Genomic DNA, 25,858 nt, shown 5'->3' with positions numbered 1-25,858 from the left:
CAGTGCGTGTTCCCAGCGAGCAATGTGTAAACACTGAAAGATTTAACTCACTTGTTTAAAGATCATGCAGTATTAAACTCAGTCCTACTTCCCCACCAGGAACACACTTGTGAAACTTCAATAAAATAACTACACGCCCTTCAAATTTTGCAATGCTACAGAAACTATTCAGGTTGGGTTTGTTTTGGTTTGGTTTGGTTTGGTTTTTTTTGACGTATAAGTCATCACAACGGCAACAGTCGCGCTAACAGAAAACGCTACGAGTTTCCCGGTTGGGTTTCTTAAGCCTGTCAACATCTTCCGTGAAGTTTAGCCCCTGACCGGCGACAGGTTCGGGCACCCTGTGAGGAAACCCGCGGCAGCCGCCTCAGCAAACCGAAGGGAGGCCGGCGGCCAGCTCTGCCAGCCGATCGCGGCAGGGCAGCCGGTGCCTGAGGCTGGCAGGTGTCACACCAGGTCACCGGGATCACAGCAGGTTACCGGGAGATCCCGAACCGCCCCTCAACTCACAGGCGCGACGCCGGGCCCGAACCGCCACCCCAGCGAGGCGCTCCCGCTCCTCGCCCGCCCGAGGAAAACAGCCTGCCGCTTCCTCATCGCCGGGAAGGGAGACCCTGGGAAGACCCTGGCGGTACCGTTACGAGGGGACGCGCTGTTGCGAGGGTCCCTTCACACCGGGCGGGGGAGGGGGGGGGGCGGCTGCCACCGCCTGAGGCAGCGCGCGCTCCCGCTCGCGAGCCCCGCCCCCCGCGCCTCTCCCGCCTGAGCCGAATTTAAACTGCGTTACTATCCCTCGCGCAAAGCACTAACGGTGCTGGGTCTCGCGCGCCTCTCCTCGCTCCCGCCCGGTAGCCAATAGTAGGGTCGCGTCGTTCCTTTCCCCGCCAATCGGGGAGCGGTTTATTGCCGGTTGGGCGAAGCGCTCGGTGTGTGCGTCCGCCCGCTGTGGAGCTGGGTCCCTGGCGCGGGGCAGGCGAGTCTTCTTCTACTCCTCCTCCTCCTCCTTCCTCTCCTCCTCCCCCCCGCCCCTTCTCCCCGCGCTTTGTTGGTGCCTCTCCCGGGAGGGCGGCGGCGGTGGCGGCCGGCGGCGATGCCCGAGTTCCTGGCCGATCCGTCGGTGCTGACCAAGGAGAAGCTGAAGAGCGAGCTGATCGCGAACAATGTGAGCCTGCCGGGCGGCGAGCAGCGCAAGGACGTGTACGTGCAGCTCTACCTGCAGCACCTCACCGCCCGCAACCCGCCCGCCGCCGTCGCCGCGCAGCCCGACTTCTCCAGCGACGAGGAGCGGGAGCCCACGCCTCTGGGCGCCAGGAACCGCGGCGCTGCCTCCGGGCGGGTGAGTACCGCCGCCCCTCTCCCGGCCGCCGCCCGCGCTCCCTCAGCTTCCCGACGGCCTCGGGCCCGCTTTCCCGCCCGAATGGTTCCGGCCGCCCCCGCCCGCTGCTCGGAGACCGGCGTGAGGCGCCGCGGCTTCTCGCGCGTCCCCTCCCGACCCGGCCGGGCTGAGCGCGCCATAGTGCCCGGCGGGGACGGTCCTTCCCGCCCGGGGCGGAGGGGCAGGGGCGTGCTGCCAGGCGGCCGCCCCGCGGCGGCGGGTGGACCGGGAACCGCCGGGTCGGTGGCTGGGGAGCCGCCGGCTTCGCCTCCGGGTCCCGTCCCGCGTGTGCGCCTCTCGGCGGTGGCGGGTCTGGAGCGGGTTGGCCGCGGGGCGCCCCGGGCGGGGGGGTCCCTGCAGCCGGGGAGGGGCAGCGCGATCGCGCGTGGAGCGTGGGACAGCCCTCCTCGGTAAACCGGGAAGCCGTTCCTCGGATTTGGCGGGCGGTCTCGTAAGTAAAATACTTGTCTGCTGGAGGGGTAAAGCGATGAAACTTTGCACGAGGCTGCAACTTACTTTGGAAAGACGACTCCTCTCAGCTGTCTCGGTTGTATTGAAGCTACGCTGCTCTGTGCGGATACCTCCAGATGAAGGGAAGAAGCTGTGAAGAAACAGCTTGTTTGTTTTATTAATTGAAGTGGGCTGTTTAGTGTAGAGAGGGTCTGCTTAATGTAGCTGTCTCTCTCCTACTTCTAAGCACATGTTTAATAGTGAAGTGCCTCTGCTATGTGTTCCCTTGGTCCACTGTTACACCCTTTCTTAAATATACTTTATTTTATCATGTAGTTTAAAAAAGGAGGACCAAATTTGGAATTTTTCCCTTCTTAATTTTTAATAAGTGGTCTGTAAGTTTGCATATATTGAGTAAGCAATCTTTTCATTCATAATTCTTAGCTGTCTGGTCTCGTGTAAAGGCTTGTATAATTGCCAGCTACTGGAGTTGTAATATGTGTGATACTACAAGTATTTAATTATACTATCTGAAAGACTATCATTTAAAGCTTACTTGTAGAGGGAGTGCAGAGAAACTGACTCCTTGAAAAGTCATTCATGCTTTAAAAACCCCTAACAAACAGTTCTCGAATTAAGAAACCGAAAGCTACAACTAAAAGAGGAGAAGATTTCTAACCAAATTATTTACCTCTTTTAAAAGGCTGTCTAATTCAAATACTTAATTAGCATTCACTGGAGAAATGTTACAGTGAACTAGACGTATCTGTGATTTATAGTGGTCTTGCCTATAACATTTGTGAAGTGCTTTTGAATAAAATAGGATGAGCTTGAATCTGATGTGTTTCACACTTGTAGGAGAAGGAAGGTCTCATTACTGCTTGAAGTTCCTAAGTCTTTTTTTTTTCTTATTTCCCAGTGCTTAAACAATTATGGGTGACCTTTTTTTTTAATGTTTACAGAATGGGTGGTACTCTTACACTTTTGTTAACAATGACTGGAAGGCTCTGTGCTACTTCTGCTAGTCTTGTGTGTTAATATCAGAGCATAACTTCTAAAACTTCAGCAAATGTTCTAGTGACAGTTGCTTGGATTTAGGTCTGTTGCGCTCTTCCTCCACCCCCAAAAAAAACCTAGGTTGATGTTTGCTTGTTTTCTGCTTAGTACAACTGAGGTAGTTCTGAAACTGCTTGTAGCTTGAGTATCTGTTGTCCCTGTTACTGCTTTCTGGCATAAGGGTGCTTCTGTGATCTGCTCTCCTTCCAAAAGAGTGACGTAGAGGTCTCTGGACTGACTTGCCCCCAAGACAGCTGGAAAGAAGAGGCAGAGTGAAGGAAGTCTGATATCCAGGAGAGTGGAATTCTGGTGTGGAAACTAGGTGAAATATCTTGATAAGGCTAAGAGAGGACAGGAGGGAAAGCACAAAAGCCTTGAAAACTAGAAATAAGGGGCAAAGGGAAGAAGTTGGGACTGCAAGGCATTACGGAAAGGAGGAACAAAATAAAGGAATCCTATATTTCATACAAGTCACTTTGTAGGTACTGGAAACAGAGGTGGATTCAGCATCCTCTGTCTTTCAGTCCTCTGTGTAACTTCATTGTTTTTAAAATTCCTTTAAAGTGTATGTTTAAAAGGACCAGAAAACAATTTGCACTGGGTGCATAAAAGTACTTTATAACATGTACTGATATAGTAACATGGCTCTTATCTGTTTTTAGGTGGAGATCTGAGTAACAGTGCTTTATTAGTTCCATTTTTATGTATGTTACTGGTCTTAGAAATTGTAGTATTGGTTTATGTACATTGGTGGGGGAATGTAAACCAGCTGTTCAAAACTTTTAGGCAATCAATTAAATACATTTCTAGAATACCAAAATGCTTTACTATATTTCAGATGTCTCTTCTGTGGGATTAAAAAGTTTGGACTGCTCTATTCTGTGTTTCTTGTATCAGTCTGAAAATTTGAATACTCCTTAACTTGAAAATTGCAAAAGTCTCTTCAATCCAGATGACTCAGTCAAGGCTAGCATTAACTTGTGGAAACATGTGAAAGAGCACTTACATAGATTTGCATTTGGGAGGGTTCTGTGCTAATGCGCTTTCTGCTGTTCTTTATTTTTTGGCATTTCTTTGAGTACAGCTTAATGTTATACAACCCTTAAAAAAACCAAACCAACAAAACCCCCAAACGAACCTAAAGCCCACCTAGAAAAACCCAGTCAAAAACCCAAACAAACTGATTGGGGAGTGAAGACTCGCTCCCATTCCTAGGATGGGTGAATTGAATGCTGCCTGCATAGAGGGAGAGGTAGAAAAGTGTAGTCGCAGTGCCTTCAGTGAGCAATCGTCTTGGTTGCTCCAGTACTCTGACAGATTTGGGGTCCGGGTCAGGCTATGCCTGGGAAGTAAGGGCGGACTGCTATCAAAGATGTGCAAAATGCATGGTTTAATACGGCTTTTAGCGTGAAAAATGGATTGCAATCAGTATTCCATACTGGCCTGAGTAAGGGCGGTCCCGACTTGTCAGTCTGTGGAGGGGTTTACTGCCGCTGAGCCTTCCCCCTCCCGTGCAGGGCCCGAGTGCCCGGAGCCGCAGCCCGCTCCGCCCGCAGCCCCGGGGAATTAGGGCGCTCTCCCCCGTCCGGCGGCGGCCGGGGCTCCGCGGGAGAGCGGGCACGGCCGGCCGCCAGGGGGCGCTGCTGCCGCGGCACCCTCCGAGTGTCGCGGGTTAAAGGGGGGGAGCTCCTTTTGAGGGGGAAGGAGTGGGTTCTCCTGGTCGGATCAATACCTTGGCTGATCTGTCGGCTGACTTACGGGTGCTGAAGAGGGGAGAGCAGTGTTTTCCTTAAAATGGACATGAGAAACAAGTTCAAAGGTGTATATATACCCCGAATATCCATGTTGCAGTCATTGAAAAGACAGAAAAGCTAAACCAGGTCTCTTGATACTGTTAATGTTTTGACATTGCTGTAGTCATTTGTAATTTTAAACTGTCTACACTGTCATTTTAGCGTTCCTTTTTCTAAGTTCTGGGCATTTGATAATAGATTCAGGAGCACATTTCTTACTGATAAAAGCTGTGCAGCAATGGGGAAAACCCTGAAAATATTAATTCTACTACAAATTCTGTCTTTTAAATCCATCAGTCTTCCAGCACTGCTCTAACAACAACCGGTACTTCTCTTGAACAAATAAAAATGTTAATATGCTAGTGATGTAAAGTTGATGTGAAACAAGTGGTACGCATCCCTAGTGATGCTGCTGCCATTTCATCTGAGTTTATTTTGACCTGTTTGTTTATTCTGATATAGTAGTGAACATGCAGATGATTAAAGTGCACGTATGAGCGGATCGAAACTTACAGAGGTTTTGTTCTGACTGCATTGTTTTCAGACCCTGAAACTATCACTTCAGAACAGCAAACTTTTTAGGCAGTTAGCATTTTTGTTTGGTACCTAAAGTTAAAAATTAAGCTACTTTACTGTAGTAAGATCTGACTTCCCATCAGTGAAACTCAGACAACATTTCTGTGCTTTGCAATGTCATACACCAAAACCCCCTCCTGTTGCATAAAGTTCAGTCTGCTCTGTAGGAGATGGCTTCAAATGCTGTCAAATACATAAAATTCACTTAATTAATGTAAGATTAAATGTTAGCTCAAACTTTTTTTTTTTAAAAGAGCTTTCCTGTGAAATATTTGAAAGTATTCTAAATATGGCCACTTCTCTATATGTAATACTTCTCTTATTTGAGGCAGGAGGGGAATGGGTTCACTTTGACTGTATAATCTTACCAGGAGAGGAAAAGCTTTTATAATTGTGCTTATTTTGGCTACAGTCTGATGATAGTGTCTAGAGGAGCCAGCTTCTCCAGCTCTACTAATGTTTTTGCACAACTTTTTTTTTTCCCTAAATCTAATTAGCATAGTGGTGTGTGAGGACAGTGGCTGGTATGAGAGACAACTTTTTGCTGTAGGGGGAACCATCTGCATTTGAATGCTGCTGGTCCTGATTAGATATGGGCTGAATATCAGGACAGATAGCTCAAAGGAAAAATAACTATGAAATGGCATTTTTGTGTCTTCAGGACCATTGTTTTAAAGTGCATTCCAAAAATACCATCTTGACCCTGTTGCCTAACTGGAGCTGTTCAGAGCTCACAATATGTAGGTTTTTGACTTATTACAACTTAAATTATTGGTGTGTTTCATGTCCTGGACAAATCTCTTCTTAAACACTGAGTGATATTTTTGACCCTATCAAGTAAAGATGTTTTTTGGTTTTAATCAAGTTGCCAAGTAAATTAAGAGCTACCTTTAACTCTTTATCATCAGAATGGTGTGGTAGTGATAATGTATGTAGCTAAGGTAACTACAGTTTCAACCCCTTTCCTATTGAAAAAGAGAAGATAATAGTGAAGCTGGTAGTTTATGAAGGTTAGGAGTGTGGAAGGTGAAACTGCACACCTGAATAGGTGAGAGAATGTAAAGTATATATGCTACCCATTGAAGGAAGAGAATCTATTCAGTGTTTCCTGTGTGGCTGTGTCTCTTAATTATGATGTGCTGTACAAATGTGACCCAGAATACAGATTAACACCTTTATGGCCTTTTTAAGTGGCATTCATCTGCTGTCTGAGTGACAGCTGTGTGCAGTGGGGGGGAGGTGACTGAGTAATTCTGCTGCAGTGAGAAGTCCTGCTATGCTGTTCTTGCTGTAGTTTTAGACTCATGAACTAGGGAGATCTGCTTGTTACAGTTGTGGTGTAGTACCTGCAGTTATATTCAACTAAAATAATCCTATTGAAGTAATTTTTGTCTGGCAATGCATATCAGTTGTTCAGCAGGGGCACACACACAAGCCAGGTCTCCAGGTTGGTGTTCAGTTGATTGAGCCATGAGACCATCTGTTGGTTTGGTTTCTTGATTTTTGTTGTGAATTTTCACTCTTCCACTTAGGTTCTCTGGAAACAAGTCTTCATTATGCAGCATTCATCTGTTTTCAGAGAGGATCCATTCCCTTGAATGAGTAACATGGAATTTAGTGTCTGGGGGGGAAGAGAGAGTGGAAAAGTTAAGTAGTCCCTAGTCTTATAATTTAGGTCTGTTACTATACTATAGGCTTGGAAATTCTAAGTCTAGCACTTACTAAGGTCAAAAAATAGAGAATTCTTAAAGTTGAGCATATCGGTATCTTTGAATTACTGCTGCATAATTTCCTTTCCATTGTTTGACTGTCCTGTAGCTGTTGGTAAATACTTTCTCAAGGTGTTGAAGGTTAAAATGTTCAGTAGAACTTGATTAAAAAAAATAAATTCATACTGCAGGAAATGTTTGTGTGTGATAGAATAAGAAGTGCAAGGGGAATAGAGACCTCTGTATTTCACAGTATAAGGCTATGACTGAGACTTGGCATGTACAGTCTCTTGTCTTCACTTGCCTAAAGAGAAACACCACTATTTGTTACCAGAGAGAACGCTGTACAAACTGGAGAATTAAAGAACATTCGGTTAGCGTGATTTGGGCTTTCTTAGCCTGTCTTAACCTCATTCAGAGAAATAGTAAAGAAGCCCTGAGCCTTTCTGCTTCTAATGATAAAGCTGCACCTGTTTGGGATTAAAGTCCTTCAGTATCCTACTGTAGGTGCCATTTAACTTGAGATTTGAAAATGCTTCTTTTGGTGATGTCCAGTAGTTGTCTGCTATATGATTTAGTGGCTTCATCAAGATGTTACTTAAGCTTGTGTTTGGTGGAGGAGTGCTAGAACCAGTAAAGGTAGCTGTAAATTTTGTCTGAAACTGGTCAGTGGCTGTTGCATTTCTATTCAGCAGGAATGGCAAAGATGAGGTAAAGGATAACTTTCAGATCTGAATTCTTATCACTTGTATTTTCTGCCTCCTCTCGTTAGTGAAAGAAGGCAAAAGCTTTTTGCTGTGGAGAGATGGCACTCTGAGAAGATGAACTTCTCTTATGCTCTTGTTTTCCTGTGGCTGTAGAATGAGACTGCTGAGTGGGAGCCTCATGCTTGTAACTCATTCAGTATTTGTTTGAAGGGTTGGGTCCTAGTTAATCTGAAACTGAGCCTGACAGATAGGGCTACCAAATTACTGTGTCTTTGGTGTGAACAAATCTCCCAAATGAAATATGCAGATCCTCTTCTCTTTTCTAGAAAACATCAGTGAGTAGAAGTATTTTTTAATGCTGCTAGCTCTCGATGGAATTAAATCTTCAGATAAGGATTTATTGGTCTGGGTATAGGGTTGCAAGAATACTTACGTGCAAAGTGGTGAGCTGCACCACTTTACTTTGGTAAATCCTGGTGTTCACCACAATTATAATTTAAGCACTTCATCTCTTCACCACAGCAAGACAGCTTTAATTTTACTAATGGTCACCAGGTCAGGAAAATGTGGGTGTGAGTTTTTTTGTTTAGTTTTAATTTGCAATGATAAATTTTAAAGCTAGCTCTTTTGATCTGTCTCACATGGTAGGCCCATGAATAAGTAGTGATGATGCACTGAAAATATAGTGGTGCTTTATAGTGTAATAGTAGTAATAATTAAAGCTACTGTTGTTGCTGAGGTTAGTGCTGTTACACCACAGCCAAGGTATGAGAGAAATTCTTCTATCCTGCCTTGTGCTTCTAGGGGCTGATTTTTATGGTCCAGTGAGTGGTTAAATGGCAGCTTTGTACTTGTACAGGTGAAGTCATTTGCTTCTGCTTTAAGGACGATAGGTGTTGGAAAAAATAAATGTTGAAGACTTTACAGAACACAAGGTAATCAATGCATCTGGCCATATTATTGAACAACATAGTTTACCTGCAACTCTTCATCTCCCTGCCTGCTCTTTTTCTCTGCTGAAACTGACTATTCTGATGATCTCAATGTGTGGTAATACTGCAGTAAAAAGTGAAATGGTACTCGGAAAAAGAAAAAAAAAAACCAAAGATACTATGAGATATGTGTTACAGGACTGTATTGGAATAGGCTGCCCAGGGAGGTGGTTGAGTCACCATCCCTGGATGTGTTTAAGAGTCGTTTAGATGTGGTGTTGGAGGGTATGGTGTAGGGGAGAACTTTGTAGAGTAGGGTTGATGGTTGGACTTGATGATCCCAAGGGTCTTTTCCAACCTAAATGATTCTATGAGTAATACATAGAATCATTAGATTTCTGGTAGGAAAGATTTCTGTAAAATGTCTAGTAGAATACTGCATAGTTCTTCTGGTGTATATTGTAATAGTCTCTGCTGTGGCTTCAGGATGATCCAAAGCCAGAGATATGTTAAATTAGGTTTCTGTGAAGTGCCATTGGAATGTTGATTTCCTGTACTATGGTGGTAGTTTTTTTCTGAAATATGGAAGTAACATCTTAGTTTGCTTGATGATGTGTGCAAACACCAGAGCTGTCAATAGTCTAAACAGATCCCAACAAGGAAAGGCAGCATGTGTTTTGGGACTTCTTTCCACTGTTTGGACAGTTTAGTAGTGCAGAAAAAAAAAAGCACTGAAGAAGAAACTTTTGTTAATGTGATACTTAACTTCAAATAGTGTTAAGTACCAGAAAACTCAGATAAGTCTTCCAGGCAACCAAGCTGAGAAAAAAATGTCAAGTGTAGAAGTTGTATATGCTTATATCCTACAACTTTGAAGTACGAATATGACTGATTTCAAAGCAGTATCAAGGTCTTTCTGCTTGCTCTCAAGATCCTAAGTGTATCTTTTTCTGTCTTACCTCCTCGCTGTCTTTTAGATCTTGGGAAGCCTTTGTTACTACAATAGACATTTCAAGCTCCAAGTTGAACAAATGTTGTGATCACTCTGTTTGCATATAGTGGAAACTGCTAATTTAGAAGTAGCATCTTGGCAGATTATTTTGATAACCATCTGTATGTGGTGGTAGTGTATTGCCAACTGTTCAAGTAGTGTTGCCAGAGTTGGGTTTAGGATTTGTTAGAGCTACAGTAGCAGCGTCCTGAGCAAACAGGCAGGATTTTGAAAATGTAAGGAAGTTCCTGGTTTTGCCTTGCCTGCACTCACTTTGTAACATCATGTAATTTTACAGAGAGCACCAGGCTAAGTGGGAATGGGGATTTTGGGAACTTGGTTCAGAGGGCATAAGTACAGAAGTCCTTGTTCCGTATCATTAGAGGAAGAAGTATTGACCTACTGGGTAGAAGAATAATGTGAAGAATTGCCAATGGAACATTGTATTTGTAGCTTAGAGTGTTGATGGTGAAATGGCTAGAAGCTTACCTTTCCAGTCATAGGAAAGAAATCCTCCTGTTGTATACTTGAACTTGAAATTAAAGGATCAGAATAATGAGCAAGACCTTTTTTTTTTTTAACTATACAGGAGGCTTGTGATGGGTATTACCTTGTAGAAGTAGGAAACTTGTGCCTGTTTGTTTAGTTTAGTAGGTGTAAATGTTCAAAGTGTTCCACATAGGCTTTACTGTGGGAGGGATGGATGGGGAGAATGTAATTACTTTTCTGGTTTTATATGTTTAGAACTGTCATATTTTCCTGTTCCCTTAGAGGAAAGACACGTTCTGTATTAACGGGAAATGCTCTGACTCTTGTTTCTCCCTTGCACACTCACAGAAAGCCACAAAGAAAACTGACAAACCCAGACCAGAGGAGAAGGATGACCTAGATGTAACAGAGATGAGTAATGAAGATCTCCAAGAGCAGCTTCTGAAGTATGGAGTAAATCCTGGCCCAATTGTAGGTAAGTCAACTGAACTAGCAAATATTCACCCATTCAACATATTTCTCACTAAACCCCAGTTCTGAGTGCTCTAAGCTTCTCTGATACAGTTGCTTATTAAGTTTAATACCAATACTGTTGCAATCCTATCTCCCATTTAAGATGTTTTAATTGAACCATTTACGTTGAGAAGATCTGAAGCACTGCAGTGTAGGCAAGTCCTCTATTTGTTCCTCCTATGTTCTAGGCCAGCTGGAGGTGTTCCAACTTCTGTTCTCAAGCTGTGTAACTATTACTTAATGTTCAGGGCTGGAGTAATGAGGTCTTCTGATACAGAGGTTGAGGTCTGGGGCCTGCTTAAATAGAAAATACATCTTGCATAATAAGCTGATAGTGAGAGCAGAATGAGAACATGGAACTTCCCCTTCCCTAGAGCATTTTCTACTCACTGCATTGTGCAGCGATGTTTTCCTTTGCTGTTTCGTGCTTGTTTCTTTTTTTTAACAGTGAGGGGTGTTGATTTTACAACTCTTCAAAAAAAAAAAGTAAAAAATGGTTGTCTGTTCTGTGGAATGTTCTTGAAATCCTAGGGGGGTGGAAGTGTCAGTGATGGAGCCTGGAGTCCTGTTTGCATTCAAAGTCTTATGTGTAATAATTTCTGTTAGCTGTTTCTGTATGCCTTCCCATTCAACCCATTCCTCTTGGGTAGCACTCAAGTCTTCTGAAAAACTCAAGTTCACTGGAAGGACGTTAAGATTTAGCCTAAGTAAAAGCCTTATTTTTTACAGGGTATGTAATCTGTTTCTTTTGAGAGTCTGCTACTTCCTTTTAAGGATGGTGTCCTCTTACCTGAAATCTTCTAAGGTTAGATTTTTCTGCAGCTAACAGCTTAGGCACTGGTCACTTCTACAGATTTTTGCCAACACAGTCTTGACATAGATGTGCTAGACTTTATACCTTTTAGTTTTAAACAGCTATCCTCTTAAATCAAGCTAGCCAACCTGATGGCTAGAGGCAGCAAACAGGAAATTCTGTTGTTGGTGCTTATTTGTACCACCTCTGGTGTTTATTGGACTGCATTTGCCAAGAGGGCAAAGGTTAAACTAAAGGGGAAGGAGCGTTAATTCCAGGGTAAAGGGATTAAGAGGGTAATAGTGGAATCTGCATGGAAACTGTTGCCCTTGTAATATCAATTTCAATAATTTATTTGTGAGGGTGTAACAACTTGTGTATTGCAGCATGTGACACAAGACATCTGAGAAGCGGGTAAGTTCCCTTTCCATAGGTAAATGCTTGTAACTGTCAGCATACTAAGAGGTCCACGCTAATCTTAAAACTAAAGGTAGAGTTATAAACCTAGAGGGATATGCTTTGGGCCACAGAGATGAATTAAAAAATAAACATATGTTCAGAGATTCCCAAGGAGTATATATCAGCTGAGTTCTAGCAATCAAGTCAGGAAAGATGAAAACTGTATCCTTAGCATGTATCCTTACTTGTTATAGCTACTACTAGGAAACTTTATGAGAAAAAACTGTTGAAACTGATGGAGCAAGGTCCAGAACTGAAGGCACCGGTGCCTCTCCCAGTGATTTCTTCAACTGCTGAGAACACCAGACAGAATGGCAATAATGATTCTGACCAGTACAGTGACAATGAAGAAGGTAAGATTTAAGTGGAACTTGCATGTGAACTCTTCTAATTACACATCAGCATCTTCTACTTGCAGTAGAAGAAATACCTAAAGCGGGTATGATCTTGCTGTTAGGTGAGGCTTTACTCTACTATTGTAGACCATGTGAGTCATGTACTTGCTCATGCAGTATTAGCAGAGTGATCCAGGTGCCTGTTCTGGGAAAAGAAACTTTTTACTACTAAACCTTTTTGTCCATTTTCCCCAGATTGAAGCCTGTAAATCTGTTAGGAAGAGCTGTGTATGAAATGTTCAGTTGTTCTTTGCACTTCACCTTTAAGTGCAAGTGTAATTTTGCTTTATGGTGCTTACAGTCGTTATTTTCTTATGGGATAGTGTATGAATGTTTGTTAAACTTCTGCACACTTGAAATGTTGCTTAATGTCTCTCATGTATGACTCAATCCCTTTTATGCTCTGTTCCTTATGAACTTAGTTTGGGGTGGGTTGATTGGTTGGTCTGGGGTGTGTTTTTTGCTGTTTTAATAGCAGCTTTATATCAAAAAGCATAGCAGTGGGGGAAGTTTAACCTAAACCATGATACATCGTAAAAAAAAAAGTAAAAACAGCGTAGGCATTAAAGAGTGTCTTGAATGGAACGTTAGAAGGTGTTTATTTTCTAAGGTTTGTTTTGGGGTGGGTTTTTGTTTGTTTTTACAGGAACTTCCATGGATATAGTACAGAAAGGGTTGAAATAAAACTAGGAACTTGATGGATCTGCCTTGCATATTTGGACTTATTTTTGAACTTTAATCTTTTGCACTTTCAGGGAGAGAAGGGATGTTAGTGATTTATTTATTTATTTTTAGGACAGCCAAGAGCTCAGTCACAACTAACAACTATGTCCTTATGTATGCTTTGTCAAATTACCAAACTGTTCAAACACTCAAGGTGGGGGGGGGAACACCAACCAACCAACCACTCTCCCTGACACAAAAGAAAAATAAATTCCATAAATACACTCTATGTTGGTGTAATGCTACTAGAATTTTAGAATCTTGCTGGTAAGATAAGCACTACCCACTCGCCCTTCTTTTGCTGCAAAAGGGAGTTTTGTATAAAAGGACCTATTTTAAAGCAAATAAAACTAACAGCCTAAGCAATGTTGAAAAGCTTCATTACCCTTACCATAATGAATAGTATAATGGTGCTTGGAATAAAGTAATTGCAACTTGATACCAGTTTCTAAATGGAACTGCCGGACTGGTCAAAGCTTACATGAAATGTAGGATTTTTAGGACAAAACAGAAATCAGTGTTTTGAAACAATTTTTTAAATTATTCTTTAACAGTCTTTATTCTTCTACATTTAATGAAGAAATTTACCTGTATCTTGCAACTTTTTAAGGAAGTGGTAGCTCAGTTATGTTGCCTTTTAAAATTATTAAAATACGATTGGTTTAAACTAGTACAACAACCAATAGTATTATAGAAACCTGTTATATTAAAACTGGTTACAGATCCGAAGACTGAGCTGAGGCTTGAGAAGAGAGAACCATTGAAAGCCAGGATGAAGACTCCAGTAGCACTCAAACAAAGAAGAGTTGTTGAACACAACCAGGTATGTTAGTGGCATCTGGAATGGCCACTAACCGCAGGTGATGTGCTTACTAAACACCATACTACTTTTAACATAATCACATTTGACTAAGTGGGCTATGCTGGTTTTGAAAAGTTATTTCAGAAGCCTGTTCTAATTCTGCATGAAAATCTTGTGAATGAACTATAGCTGCTGTTTTTAGCCTGTCTGATAACGTTCAAAATTGGGATCTGCTAAAAGCTGTTTGTCTGACTTGTCAGCTGCTTTAGCACCTTGTAGAGAAAAATAATAGGCAACCTTAACATATTTAGTTTTGGAAACCTGACAGGTTTTAAAGTCAGATGGGTTGATGTCATCCTGTTGGATGTTTGTAATAACATGATTCAATAAAAGGAGCTGTTGGGTTTTTTCTTTTTAAAAAAAGCCTTGGAAAAAGTTTGGGGTTTGTTTTGGTTTTTTGTTTGCTTTTTAAGAAATGTTTTTAAATACATAGACAGAAGTAAAATGCATGTATACCTGCTTTGATATAGATATTTAAAATGCATACACATACATCTTTTTAATGAATGTGATTTAGACATAATACATCATGTACTTCTGTATATGCCTATATATAGAGAGAGGTGTGTATATTTGTGTACACACATACAGTAGCTATCTATATAAAATTTTTTCCTCAACTATGCTTGTAGCAGCAGTAGATATTAATTTGCTGGAAGGCTTCTCCCAAGAAGAAAAATAATAAGTAACAAGTTTAAATCTTGCTGTATGTACCACTTGTCCTTTACTTATAAATAATATTAGTTCTGTTGTCTTGGTGGAAGAGGTATTTTACAGAAGCACCTCAGGTTTTCAAACTGCTGACCAAATACTGGATTCGATAATTGGTAGCTGATCTGTCCTTGTGATGTGACAGTGTCATTAAATACTTTGTTCTATATCTTAGATTACTTAGGATCTTTACAGTGTTATTCATCTAACCAGTCAGTACTGGAGTTGTGCTCCAGTAAAGGACTTGTATAGGAAACATTCACTGACTCAAAATCTGATCTGTTAAAAGCTTAATGCATTTTAGCAGGTCAGTGACTTGTCTCACTGCTGTATACTATGGGAAATGCCAGATACTTCCTATTTAGGTAGGGTGTATGTATGCATAAACATGCTTTTGCTATGGATGTCTCTTAAAGCAGGTAACATGCTGCTATGTGAGCTTGTGTAATACAACACAGTTATGGATCTCCATAACTAGTTTTACTTATTTTTAATTGGATTTTTAGGGTACTAAAAGGGTACCCTAAGTACTAGGGTACCAGACTGAGCAGATTTCACTTCTACAAATCAGAACATACGCATAGTTCAACACACAAAATATTTCTTCATTTATTCAGGCATCTTTACTCATGATGGTCTTTCTAATGGGATTCTGAATCTTAAGGTTCTTGTACTTTAAGGATTACTTTTTCCTAAATTGCAATTCACCCATAAATCCTTGCTAACCTCAGTGTAATAGAGGTATATAATTCAGCTGTCAACACAGAAAGCTTCTTAATCTTTGGGAACCCACTTACAGAATAAAAGGGAAGAGATACGGTGATGTATTTCTGTGGCATTTTCAAGTGATGAGTGCTTACTCAGTTTTTTTAATCCAATTTCAGTGTAATAGCACTAAGTTATTACTGTGTTTTGTCTTGCAATCTTTTATGTGTGCAGTATAGATGCAATATTTTTGTGACTTGCATATTTTAATTAATTGGTTAATCAAAGGAATACCACTTGATGAATCAAAAAATTATGCCAAATTCTTCAGGTACTCTAACTCTCTAGCTTTTTAAAGATCTTACCTTTCAACTCCAGACTGTGTTTAAAAAAAACAAACAAAAAACAACTGAAACAACAACCAACCTAAAAAAGAAACACTAAAAAACTTTGAAGCTGCTTGAAGCCAAGAACAGCTCAATGTTTTTGGCTAACAAATGTGTGTAGTCATATATTTGGGGACAATAAAAGTGGAAGGAGATGTTATCTTTTTTTTTCCTTTCCCTTGTGAAAATGGATCTTAAGTTTGCAGGTAATGTGTCACGTGACCATACTCATTCTGCAGAATTATATGCAACTGCCGTGTGCTGTGTGGCATTGGCTCAAAGATTATAAGGCTCTTAAGAGTGGCGGGGCTGAATTAGTTGGTAGTGTGGTGTGAGCAGGCTTGCTAATCACTTCTAGGTTCTGTCTAGGCATATGCAGCTGAAAGGATTGACTGTCATTTGGCACAGATGGATGTTGCTGTTCTCTTAAAAGTGCAAAAAAAGGTCTTTAAGCAGGGTGGTGCAAAAGAAACTGGGTGGGGAGGTTAAACAGGCTTATGGGTCTTATCAGTCAGTTGGCAGTGGAGGGCTAGATGAATTTGAGCTCAGATGCTTGCGCTTAATTACCTCCTGGTAGTGAACTGGAAAAGCTGGAAGAAAACCCTAATTTGAATGGCCATTTCCAATCAGGTATTTGAATATAGACTTAGGAGTTCAAAACAGAGCCTGAGGCCTCATAGTAGATGCCACTGGACAGAGGCAGGCTGAGCAACTTAAATGTTAAGGAATCCTAGCAATGCAGAACTACTCTCTCCTTGAGATTCTGTGGAGTGACATTCTGCATGTGTTCTGTTCCCCTAGTCCTCCCTGCATTTTTTTTTTTTACTATCTGTATAGCTGGGCTTCTTAAAAATAAAACATGCAGCATTGCAGCTGATGGCACAGAAATTTCATGTGGCATACACCCAATAAAAACTTGGTAAGTGGTAGCTGAGGTAAACTAATAATCTGTAGCTTCACTGCTCATGAGTAATGATGGCTAAAAGCACATACTGAATAATATGTGTGTACCCCACCACTATAACTTTCTCTGGTTATATACAGAGCGTTGGTGTACCTAAACATGAGTATTACAGCCTAGTAGGGCTTATTTAGTTCAGATATTTGCGGGACAGGCAAGCAGACAAGGCCTGCTCAATTGACAGTGAGAAATAACTATAACTTTAGACAACAGTATTATTCTTTTTTTAAATTTTGTTTGTTGAATATGCTCTGCTGAAGTCTGGATGGGTCTTACGCAGTAGATTTGGGTTTTTTCCTAAACTTCTCATGCAGGAAAAAACTTGAAACTTGGTACTTAAAACACATGACTGACAAGCATCTGAAGAACTAAAGAGAAAGGCCGTTATTTATTGCAGTACTTCTAACTTTTCATTAGAAGAAAACTAGTTCCTAGTCCAACAGCCTGGGCCAGGGCAGCTCTCCACTAGTGGGATGAGGGAATTGCCTTACTGCTTTCCTGAATGGAATGTGTTTGAGTGGAACCACTCTGAAATTAGTGTTCTTTAAGGTTCTAAAGAATGCCTATCGAATAGAAAGTATGTGGGAATGAGGTGGGGAGCCATGATTGAATGTGGCAGGTTAAGCGTTTTCTTAACAGGGAAGGGAAGCCAGTGTCTGGTGAATAAATAAAGAGAGGCTGGGAGATCTTTCATCACAAGTCCGTTTAAATTGAAAAGAATATTGGACCTAGGCTGGGATCTACAATTCTATATGAAACATCTGAATTAGTTTGGACTTGAGCTCTGTGCACAAGCATATATCATTTTGCTTTCAAAGTAGTTTAGTGACTTTGGAGTCACTTGTGCTCCCTCTGCTGGACTTGTAGCAGCTGTAATACAGAGCTTATGTTAAGAACCATAAAGCTCAGCTGCTTTCCAGTTCCACTGGAGTAACTTTGAAGATACAAGTGGGCAACGGATATGGACATTGATAGACTTTTTTTTTCCCCTCTTGATAAATAAATACTTTCTGCCTTAACTCTCTTAACATATTGTTTGGGGACTAATATTGTTCTAGTGAAGTTATTTCTGCTGTTAGACCTGTAATTGACAGTTGCATCAGTCTGTGTAGCATGCATCATCACTGAGTATAACTTCCAAAAATTTGGTAAAAAAAAATCAATGCATGAGTTGTTACTGTGCAAAGATTTCAGTATTAACAAAGTAATTATTTTCATTTTTAAACTTAACAAAATAGAAAGGAAAATTGTGTACATAATCTAGAAGAAGCAGGCCCTCATGTCCCTTTCTCTCCAGGGCTATGTTTGGAATTAGTTTTGAGGAGGATTTTTTCTTTGAGCGTAAAATTTGCAATAAGTCATAGGGAATGATCTGTGTTTGTTAATGGCTATAAAGCTTCGTGTTGTTACTTAGATTTGTTAAGATGTGTCAGGCTTGATCATTTAAACCCACTGTTATGTGAAAATTTTGTGAGTTTCATATCTCTATTTGGAAGCTTTTAAGATGATAAAATATCTCCCCTTGCCCCCTGTGGCTGGAGATCAGTTCCTGTTGAAATGTAGGGGACTGTGCCTAAACCATTCCCATCTCTGCTTGAGAGAGTAGATCTCTAGCTGGGTAGAGAGCAAGGTAATGCTTTCTGATTATGTGCATAGATTAATATTTTTTGTGTGTGTGTAGGCAGGTAATGTAATGGGCCTGAAAGCCGCTGTCCATAGCTTGATATAACTACTTGTAGTGTTATGTCAGTGAGCAGGATATCAGTTTTTACTGTTGAGCATTATCTAGTTAGTTATGTGTTTGAAAAATAATGTGCTTTAATGTAAGTATTGTGGTCAACACTCCTTAATCTAGCTATTCATTAATGACTGTATTAGGATCCAAAATTTTTTTGGATTGTAGACACAGTTTCTGGAGTATGCATGCTATTCTGGCTTTTGGTTGTGGGTATTCAATGTTGAGAGCTGGCTTTCATGTATTTGATCATGTGTTTGATGCTTGAATAGACCTATTCTCAAGATGGAGTTACTGAGACTGTCTGGACAAGTGGATCTTCAAAAAGTGGACCTCTGCAGGCATTTTCTAGGGAGTCTACAAGAGTGTCAAGAAGAACACCAAGGAGAAGGGTGATGAGAGGCTTACTATAATAGACAAGCTTTTTTTCTCACTCTTAGGGTCCCAGTGGCTATTTTATTCAATTGTTTTCTTTTGTTTGTTTTAAACAAACAGGTGGAAGCTACAGCACAGTTGCCTGTAGATGGTGGTGTAATAACAGAGAGTACTCCCATAGCTGAAACTATATTGACTGCAAGCAACGAGACCCTAGTAAATATGCTTAGTAAATATATTTAATAAATCATGCAAGTAGTGTTCTTCTGTAATATATCTTTATTCACAGAATCACTCTGTTTTGAGCAGGTAGTCATACTTCCTTAAAACAGTCTTCTTTTCAGTAGTCTTTGAAACCACGTATTCGGTATCTGTATTAGTATCTAATGCTGTTCACTTTGAAATGGGACTAGGTGAACACCTAGGTCTCATCTAATGTATTTTTTGTGGGTGGGTTGAGAAGAACACTTTAAAAACTCAGATCTTTTCTTAATTTAAGTGCAGAATATCTGCTTCTAAGTTTGGCTTTTCTTGCAAACTAAATAGCCTTTGTGTTTCTAAATGGCTTAAAAGAAACTACCTGGAATGATAAGCAATGTGTTTCCTGTGCTTATTTCAGAGTATGTGTTACATAACCTTCTTGAGTTAACTCCTAACACACATATATGCAATGCACGTAAAGGTTTCCTTGTTTGGTTCTGCCCCCTTCTCCCTTTTATTTTTGTGTTTTGGCTGATTCTGAGTTTGAACAATTTTGAATCTCGGCAGGTTGTCAATAGGGTGCCTGGAAATTTCAAGCATGCAGCTCCTACACTGTCAATCAGTGAACTCTCAGACATGCCCAGAAGAACACCAAAGAAACCATTGATGACAGCTGAAGTAAATAAATTAAAACTTAGATTGCTATTGCTTTCTTTCTCTGAACAAGATTCTTGTGTGCATGTGCTTACTTATTAGTACAGAAGGGGTGGAGAACATCACTGCCCAGGTGGCACTAGTCAAAACAGTCTTAGTATAAAAAAGAGAATATAAACTCATTTTTATGTTCCCCTTTCAGATTTGTGTGTGTGTGGAGCTACTGCTTTGCCTTAGGATTTAAAAAAAAAAAGTTTTGGTTTGTTATGTCTCCTTGTGCTGCTATTTTTCTGTAACAAATGTAGATATTTTTTTTCTTTTGAATTCTTTGAATAACTCAAAGACAGAGCAAAATTGGGTTATCTACCCTTTATCTTGTGAATCAGCCTATCCTGAAAAACCACAATGTGCCTTAACTTTGGGAATCAAAGTGTAGGATTACTTTTAGACCAAAAGCCTGAATTTAAAAAGTATCTGTAGATTCCTGTCTGTTACAAAGGAGGAAAATAATTCTTTTACTCTCAACTTATTCAAGCTGTCTAAATTATATACCTCTTGGAGAACTGTCTAAAGCACTTGGAAGTGTATGTAATGTATTAATGTAGTACTGTATTAATATAGTACTGTGATATTGTAGAAATTTACATTACAGGATAATGCTTGGCTGAATTTAAAGGGAATTCATTGTTTTGTGTAGTTAGTGTAGATAAAACTTGTATTAACACTAGTGTAGCCTACTGTACCGATGGGTCTGAGATTTATTAAATGGGCTGCTTTTTTTTGTTTATGATGTGACTCCAGTGTAGACTTAGTTGTCAAATAGAAGGTTAAAGGAAAACTTGACGTTCTATTTCAGACTACCTAAGCTTTTTTAAGTTAGTATTCTACTGTACTGTGGCATTGTTTATTACAGCAAGAAGAGACAGATTGCCCACATAAGTGCTTTTTTAATCATGTTGGCCACAACCAATCCTGTGATCTGCTCAACACAGCCATGATAGAGGTGATGGTTTAAGTTTTTTGTGATCATCTACATCATTGGCTGGCAGGTGTGTTGTATTTATACAATGTATTCTTTATCTTAAAGGAAACTGAGGAGCACACTGAATGTTTTAAGACACCGAAAGTGACCAGACAGCTACCACTAACAAAGGTTCAACTAACATCTAAAACCCAAGAAGTAAACTTCTTGAATGTCACTGGGTGACTCATTCATTCTTACTAATTGCACATGGTTATGGTCACTGAGATAGCTATGCAGGAGCTTTTCAGTTTGTGGTCTGGTAGGCCTATAACTGTTTTTGATTTCCTAGGTGCTGGAAAGAACTCACACAGAAGAACGAAGAGTAGAAAGGGATATTCTTAAGGAAATGTTCCCTCATGAAGTGTCAACGCCTACAGGAATTAGGTATTTCTAAGTTTTATTTCTAAATTTCTTTCTCAGTTCTTCTAAATGTGTTTAAGCTGAGAAATATCTTTTGATTATATTGGTAGATTCTGACAAACAGTTTTTGCACTCTGGCTCAATGACAGTTGAGATGACCACCTAGTTTTTCTGTTCTGTATATGTAATTTTGTTAGCCAAAACAGTCTCTACTTAAATTGGGGGTGGGAGGAGAGTACTATAGTAGGAATTACTGGAACTTCTAGATGAGGAGGGGTTCTCTGTGGTAATGGCTCCCAATATTTATGGTTTTGGCTAGATGCAACTGCTTTAGCCTGCTGTTAAATTAAGGATAGATCTCCCAGCATAGATTTGAGCTTTCTTTTTGAAAGCCAAAAAGAATTTTCAAATACCTTATTTTTTTCCTTTGAGTAGCAGTCCTGTTGTAGTCAAAGATGATTCAGCATGAATAAGGATGGCATCTAGGAAGGGCTATTAAATTTTTTTTCAACTCTAAACAAAATTTAAAACAATGCTCTTGATACTTAAGCAGTTCACAAAATTTGCCCTCTTCAGAGAATATGTGAAAAAGTTTCCCTATGATTAAGATATGAAATCAACTCTTGTGTTTCCAACATGTTAATTATAGCTTCAATTTAAGCTGCAATTGCATAAAGCCTTACCATGAGGAGAATATATGGTACCAGTTACTGCTGTGGTATATATGCTCAGAACAAACTCGGTTTTGTTCTCTCGTTTTGAAGTCTGTCAGTCTGGTTAAACATTTACGCTACTTTTTAAAATTTTTTTTTAAATATATTTTTTTAAATAATGATCGTGTGTGTACCCCTTGTATATAAGAACTTGGCAATGTGTGTAGGTTTCTTAACCCTTACTGCTTTGTCTTCTGGCTCTGTGTATTGGCTTAGCCATCAGGAGATATTTTGATGGTCAGGGACAGTCTTAGGCCTAGAAATCCACTTGAGGCTCCATAAGCGATCATTAAAGATGCAGATAGAGACACTTCCTAGAGTTTTATTGACAGTTACAATCTGTTGATTATGTGGGTAGGGTGAAGTAAATTGGCATTTGAGGTTTTTTTAAGGTGTGTGTGTGTTTGAGGACTGAAAAATTAACTTTAAAAATAGTAATGATAGACATGTTGGGGTTTGAGACAGATATTTCAGGTACTGCATTCACTAGAAATAATTTTTAGTTTCTTAATTATACTAAAATTTTCCTGTATACCTTAGATTGCTCCTTTAAATATGCAATATTTTATTTTTTCTTTTTTAATTGACAGTGCTAGCTGCCGTAGGCCAATCAAAGGAGCTGCTAGCCGGCCTATAGAGCACAGTGACTTCAGAATGGAGGAAAGTTTCGCCAAGTATGCTGCAAAATATGATACCTCAACTAACATCAAGTCAGAGAAACCACCAACGAAAAAAGAACGCTCCATTCCCCTGTGGATAAAAATTCTTTTCTTTGTTGTTGTTTTGGTCTTCTTGTTTTTGGTTTATCAGTCTATGGAAACTAATCAAGGAAATCCTTTCGCTAAATATCTGAATATTCCCTCTCCGGGTAGTGCCAAATGAGTATCTTTTTGAAAGGCACACCTGATTTGATCTCCTGTTTTTAATTGTAGAGAACTCTTCTGCCCTCTCATCGGCTCAAGGACTTCTTACAAATAATGTGATTGGAACCTGATAAATTGGATAATGAAGCAAGATTAAATGGACATTGGTAACTTTCTGGACTTTGGACTAGTAGGAGATCACTTTGCCATAGGAGTAACATTTTTTTAGATCTTTGAACTTTTTGTAGGCTTTATTTTTTTAATGTGGACATCCTTTAAATTGATTTTTTGAGAAACTGTATATTTGTTTTTGCAAGAACTTGGAAGTTGAGAAGGGCAAAAATGTAGTAAAATGTGAAGCTGTGTTTTTAAAGCTTTTTCTTTGTACAGAAAAGAAGTTGTACTTTTGTCTCTAGATTGTGGAGGAGGATTTTAACACTGGTGATAAAGGGAAATGCATTTTTACATGCATTTTTTCAGTAAATGTAATTGAATTTGATCTCTTAGGATATAGGGGGAGTACAACAACCTTTTCTGTAGATTACTGTAACTTTTTAGTAAATGTAACTGTAAACCTGTTTGCATTTCTGTAAGTCTTAGTATCATATTAGTAACAGTTTAAGCGTAACATCATTTAAATGTATCTCTTCATTTTAGTGCTTACAGTGTTGTAGGAGCTGAATACAAATCTAATTGGCAAGAGATGTCTTAGAGGAACTTATTTATTAGTCATATGCGTGGAAAATAAAAATTGCATCAGTATAATTTGCTACTAAAATATGTTTTTTGGGTCAAGGTTGTTATCTGAAGTAGTCTAAATTCTGACTTTAGCAGTGGTCTTTTTTCTTTTTTAAAAAAGCGAGGTCTTTCCAACACAGCTTTATGTGATTATCTTTGAGTACTCATTTAGAGGACTATTCTCAAAGTGTGAAAATTCCATATGAAGTTTTATTCTTGTATGAAGAGGGCATTGCTGCATTTTCTGCTACAGTTTCATCTTCTAAGGTGAGATTTACTACTTTCATGCAGTTGAATATTTTTCTCAGTGAAAGCATGCTGAAACACTCTATATTGTGAACTTAGTTGAGCAGGCAGCTGACTTCACTACTACCAATGAAGAGTGATAAGCAACAATTTTTAAAGTGAATGTATACATTTTGGTGTGCTTTAATCTGCAGCATACAGATGTTCAGTCTCATTGCTTGGTACAAAATCGCAATAAATCATACTACTTATTCTTAAAGTGCTACTTATAAAAAGCTCAGAACATTAGTTAATAGTAAATATCTTTTTACTCTAGGTACAATTATTGTGTAGATTATAGTTATGGGGAAGCTTTACTTTCTGTGAACTTTGGGACAAACATGGTAATTTGTAGCAAAGCAATAGGGGGGGTTCTGTTAAGACTAATTTTTTTTTCCTTTTAATCTGCTTTTTTGAGTAATCCAAATAGCTAAACTTGTGTCCATCCTATAGAGAATTGTAACATAAGACATTCACTTGATGTCAAAATGCAAAAAAATAAAAATAATTTTAATGTGTGTGAATTTTCCGTATCAAAATAAATGCATTGCTGAAAAGCAGCAGAAGCAAGACAACTGATGTATCGGTGGTGTCATTTTGTGCTGCTACAGTCTTCCATGTTTAAAAAAAAGTAAATGTGATAGTAGACCCAGAGTAATTCATGTCAACACTTGATGGGAGGAATATTCATCATATTTGCACTATTATTACAGCTTTGCACCATAATCCTTTAGCCTATATTAGACCTTTTAATTTGGATGGGGGGGAGAAGCTAGTTTTCATTTGCTTTTCAATGCTTAAGGAACTTCTTTTTCACTTTATCTTTCACCCCACTTTGCTATGTGTTTTAACATGAAATGTATCTTTCTCTTCTAGTTACATGAAATACTTTCAGTTGACCTCCTTCAGGGATACTGTTAGCATCATAAAAAAAAAAAACAAAACACAAAAAACCCCAAACTGAACTGCAATGCAATTAAATGTCGTCATTCTTTTGTTTTTGCACTGTTTTGAAGAATCCTCTCAACTTCAGTGTTACTTCACAGAAGGTAAAGACTTCTCTACATAAGTCCTCAAAGTAATCTACCTGTAGCTCAGTTGTAATTGGAAGGAAGACAATGCATTTTCAAGGAATGAATAAGTTTTTTACACTTGAGGCATTTAATGGTATGAGAGAGCCCTGAGAATAATCTCCTCTTTATTCCCTCTTTTCCTCCCCCAGTCCCAAATGTGGATTTACCAGTGTTCCTAAGGCTATTCATGTTATTCTAAGGGTAACACGTGTAGTAAGTGCTACTACCTTAAGAGTTGCATGTGCTTAAAGTCTTCTCAATACTGCTATAGAAGTTACACTGTAGTCTTTGTATCGAAGTGCTGAAGCAATAGGAACTGGTGTTCCTCTTTTCTTTTTTTTTTTTTTTAAATAATCTTACTTTTGTTCCGTTAGTTTACCTTGGCTTCTAGACAGAGCCAGGTTAAACTTTCGGAACCAATCACGAAATAGAGCAATTTTATGGACTGGTATTAGTATCCAAATCCCAGTTGCAAAAACTGGATGAGTTCTGACGTAGTAAAAATTGCATAAGTCTCTTTTAGAGCAAGGACTACAAAAAGTCTGGAAAAAAGCCTGTGTAAGTTAACAGGCATGAAAATGGGGTGTGTGTGTGTGGTGTTTTGGTGGGTTTTGTTTTCATGATTGGTGATAATGCATAGAATGCTGGGCTGAAAACATGGCATATCTTGATTTGCTTGTCTGAATTAGAGCTTTTTAACACAGAGCTTGTGCTTTTCCCTTTAAATTGTGTGCTAATATTTTAACATGAACCCAGTGTCAGGAGTCAGGTATCAGGCTACAAATCACTAGAGGATATCAGTTGCAGTGTTGAGACTTAATTTTATGGAGCTGGATCCATGATAACACAGTGAGAGCTTACCTAGTGTCTGAGAGAGAAGAAACTCAAGGAGGATCTTAAATTTAAATTCTCTGTGTGTTTTGAAACCTTGATTTGTGTTTAAGTAGGAAACAGTATGAAAGAACTTTCTCTTCTCCAAGTTTACTTGCTAGCGGTATGCTCTCTGCTGCCCTAGGGGATGCTTTCAGGTCTCCTAGGCTTGATGTGTGTGTGTTTTGGTTGACTTCTTGTAGCACAACTAATGAATGTCTTCATGGTATTAAAGTCCTTGGTTCCTGCTATTTACCTTCTCGGAGGGTTCTGGGGACAAAATATCTCTTTAAAAAAGCATTAATTAGTTTGTGTAGAGTTAAATCAGAAAAGCTGAGTACAAAAAGAATGCCTTTAATAGAGCTCCAAAAGGAGGCTTTT

At 39.7% G+C, this 25,858-nt stretch overlaps 1 protein-coding gene across 4 annotated transcripts; it reads left to right on the top strand.

Moving 5' to 3' along the window:
* The first annotated feature begins 847 nt into the window (after positions 1-847).
* On the top strand, positions 848-24,109 carry TMPO (thymopoietin). Of its 4 annotated transcripts, XM_014963521.1 has the most exons (9): positions 848-1,336; positions 10,427-10,553; positions 12,038-12,196; positions 13,684-13,784; positions 18,594-18,713; positions 18,817-18,912; positions 19,465-19,575; positions 20,865-20,959; positions 22,239-24,109. In XM_014963521.1, the coding sequence occupies exons 1-9, from the start codon at positions 1,091-1,093 to the stop codon at positions 22,528-22,530; spliced, it is 1,347 nt and encodes a 448-aa protein (XP_014819007.1). In that variant the 5' UTR covers positions 848-1,090; the 3' UTR covers positions 22,531-24,109. The 4 variants fall into 4 exon arrangements, with proteins under 4 accessions (XP_014819007.1, XP_014819009.1, XP_014819010.1 ...); XM_014963523.1 differs by lacking the exon at positions 18,594-18,713 and having other exon boundaries at positions 851-1,336; XM_014963524.1 differs by lacking the exons at positions 18,594-18,713; positions 18,817-18,912 and having other exon boundaries at positions 857-1,336.
* Positions 24,110-25,858: the final 1,749 nt, after the last annotated feature.

The sequence above is a fragment of the Calidris pugnax genome, unplaced genomic scaffold, assembly GCF_001431845.1.
Source record: "Calidris pugnax isolate Ruff unplaced genomic scaffold, ASM143184v1 scaffold44, whole genome shotgun sequence".
Lineage (NCBI taxonomy): Eukaryota > Metazoa > Chordata > Aves > Charadriiformes > Scolopacidae > Calidris > Calidris pugnax.
The sequence above is the reverse complement of the archived record's forward strand: the minus strand, read 5'-3'. Positions and strand labels throughout refer to the sequence as shown.

What these genes read in the sequence shown, in the direction of transcription:
- TMPO (XM_014963521.1), top strand. Translation starts at nt 1,091, where the DNA reads ATGCCCGAGTTCCTGGCCGATCCGTCGGTGCTGACCAAGGAGAAGCTG. An exon ending in GAAGAACACCAAGGAGAAGG is followed by an intron (nt 18,714 to 18,816) that starts GTGATGAGAGGC and finishes TTAAACAAACAG; the next exon opens with GTGGAAGCTACAGCACAGTT. An exon ending in CTGCAAGCAACGAGACCCTA is followed by an intron (nt 18,913 to 19,464) that starts GTAAATATGCTT and finishes GAATCTCGGCAG; the next exon opens with GTTGTCAATAGGGTGCCTGG.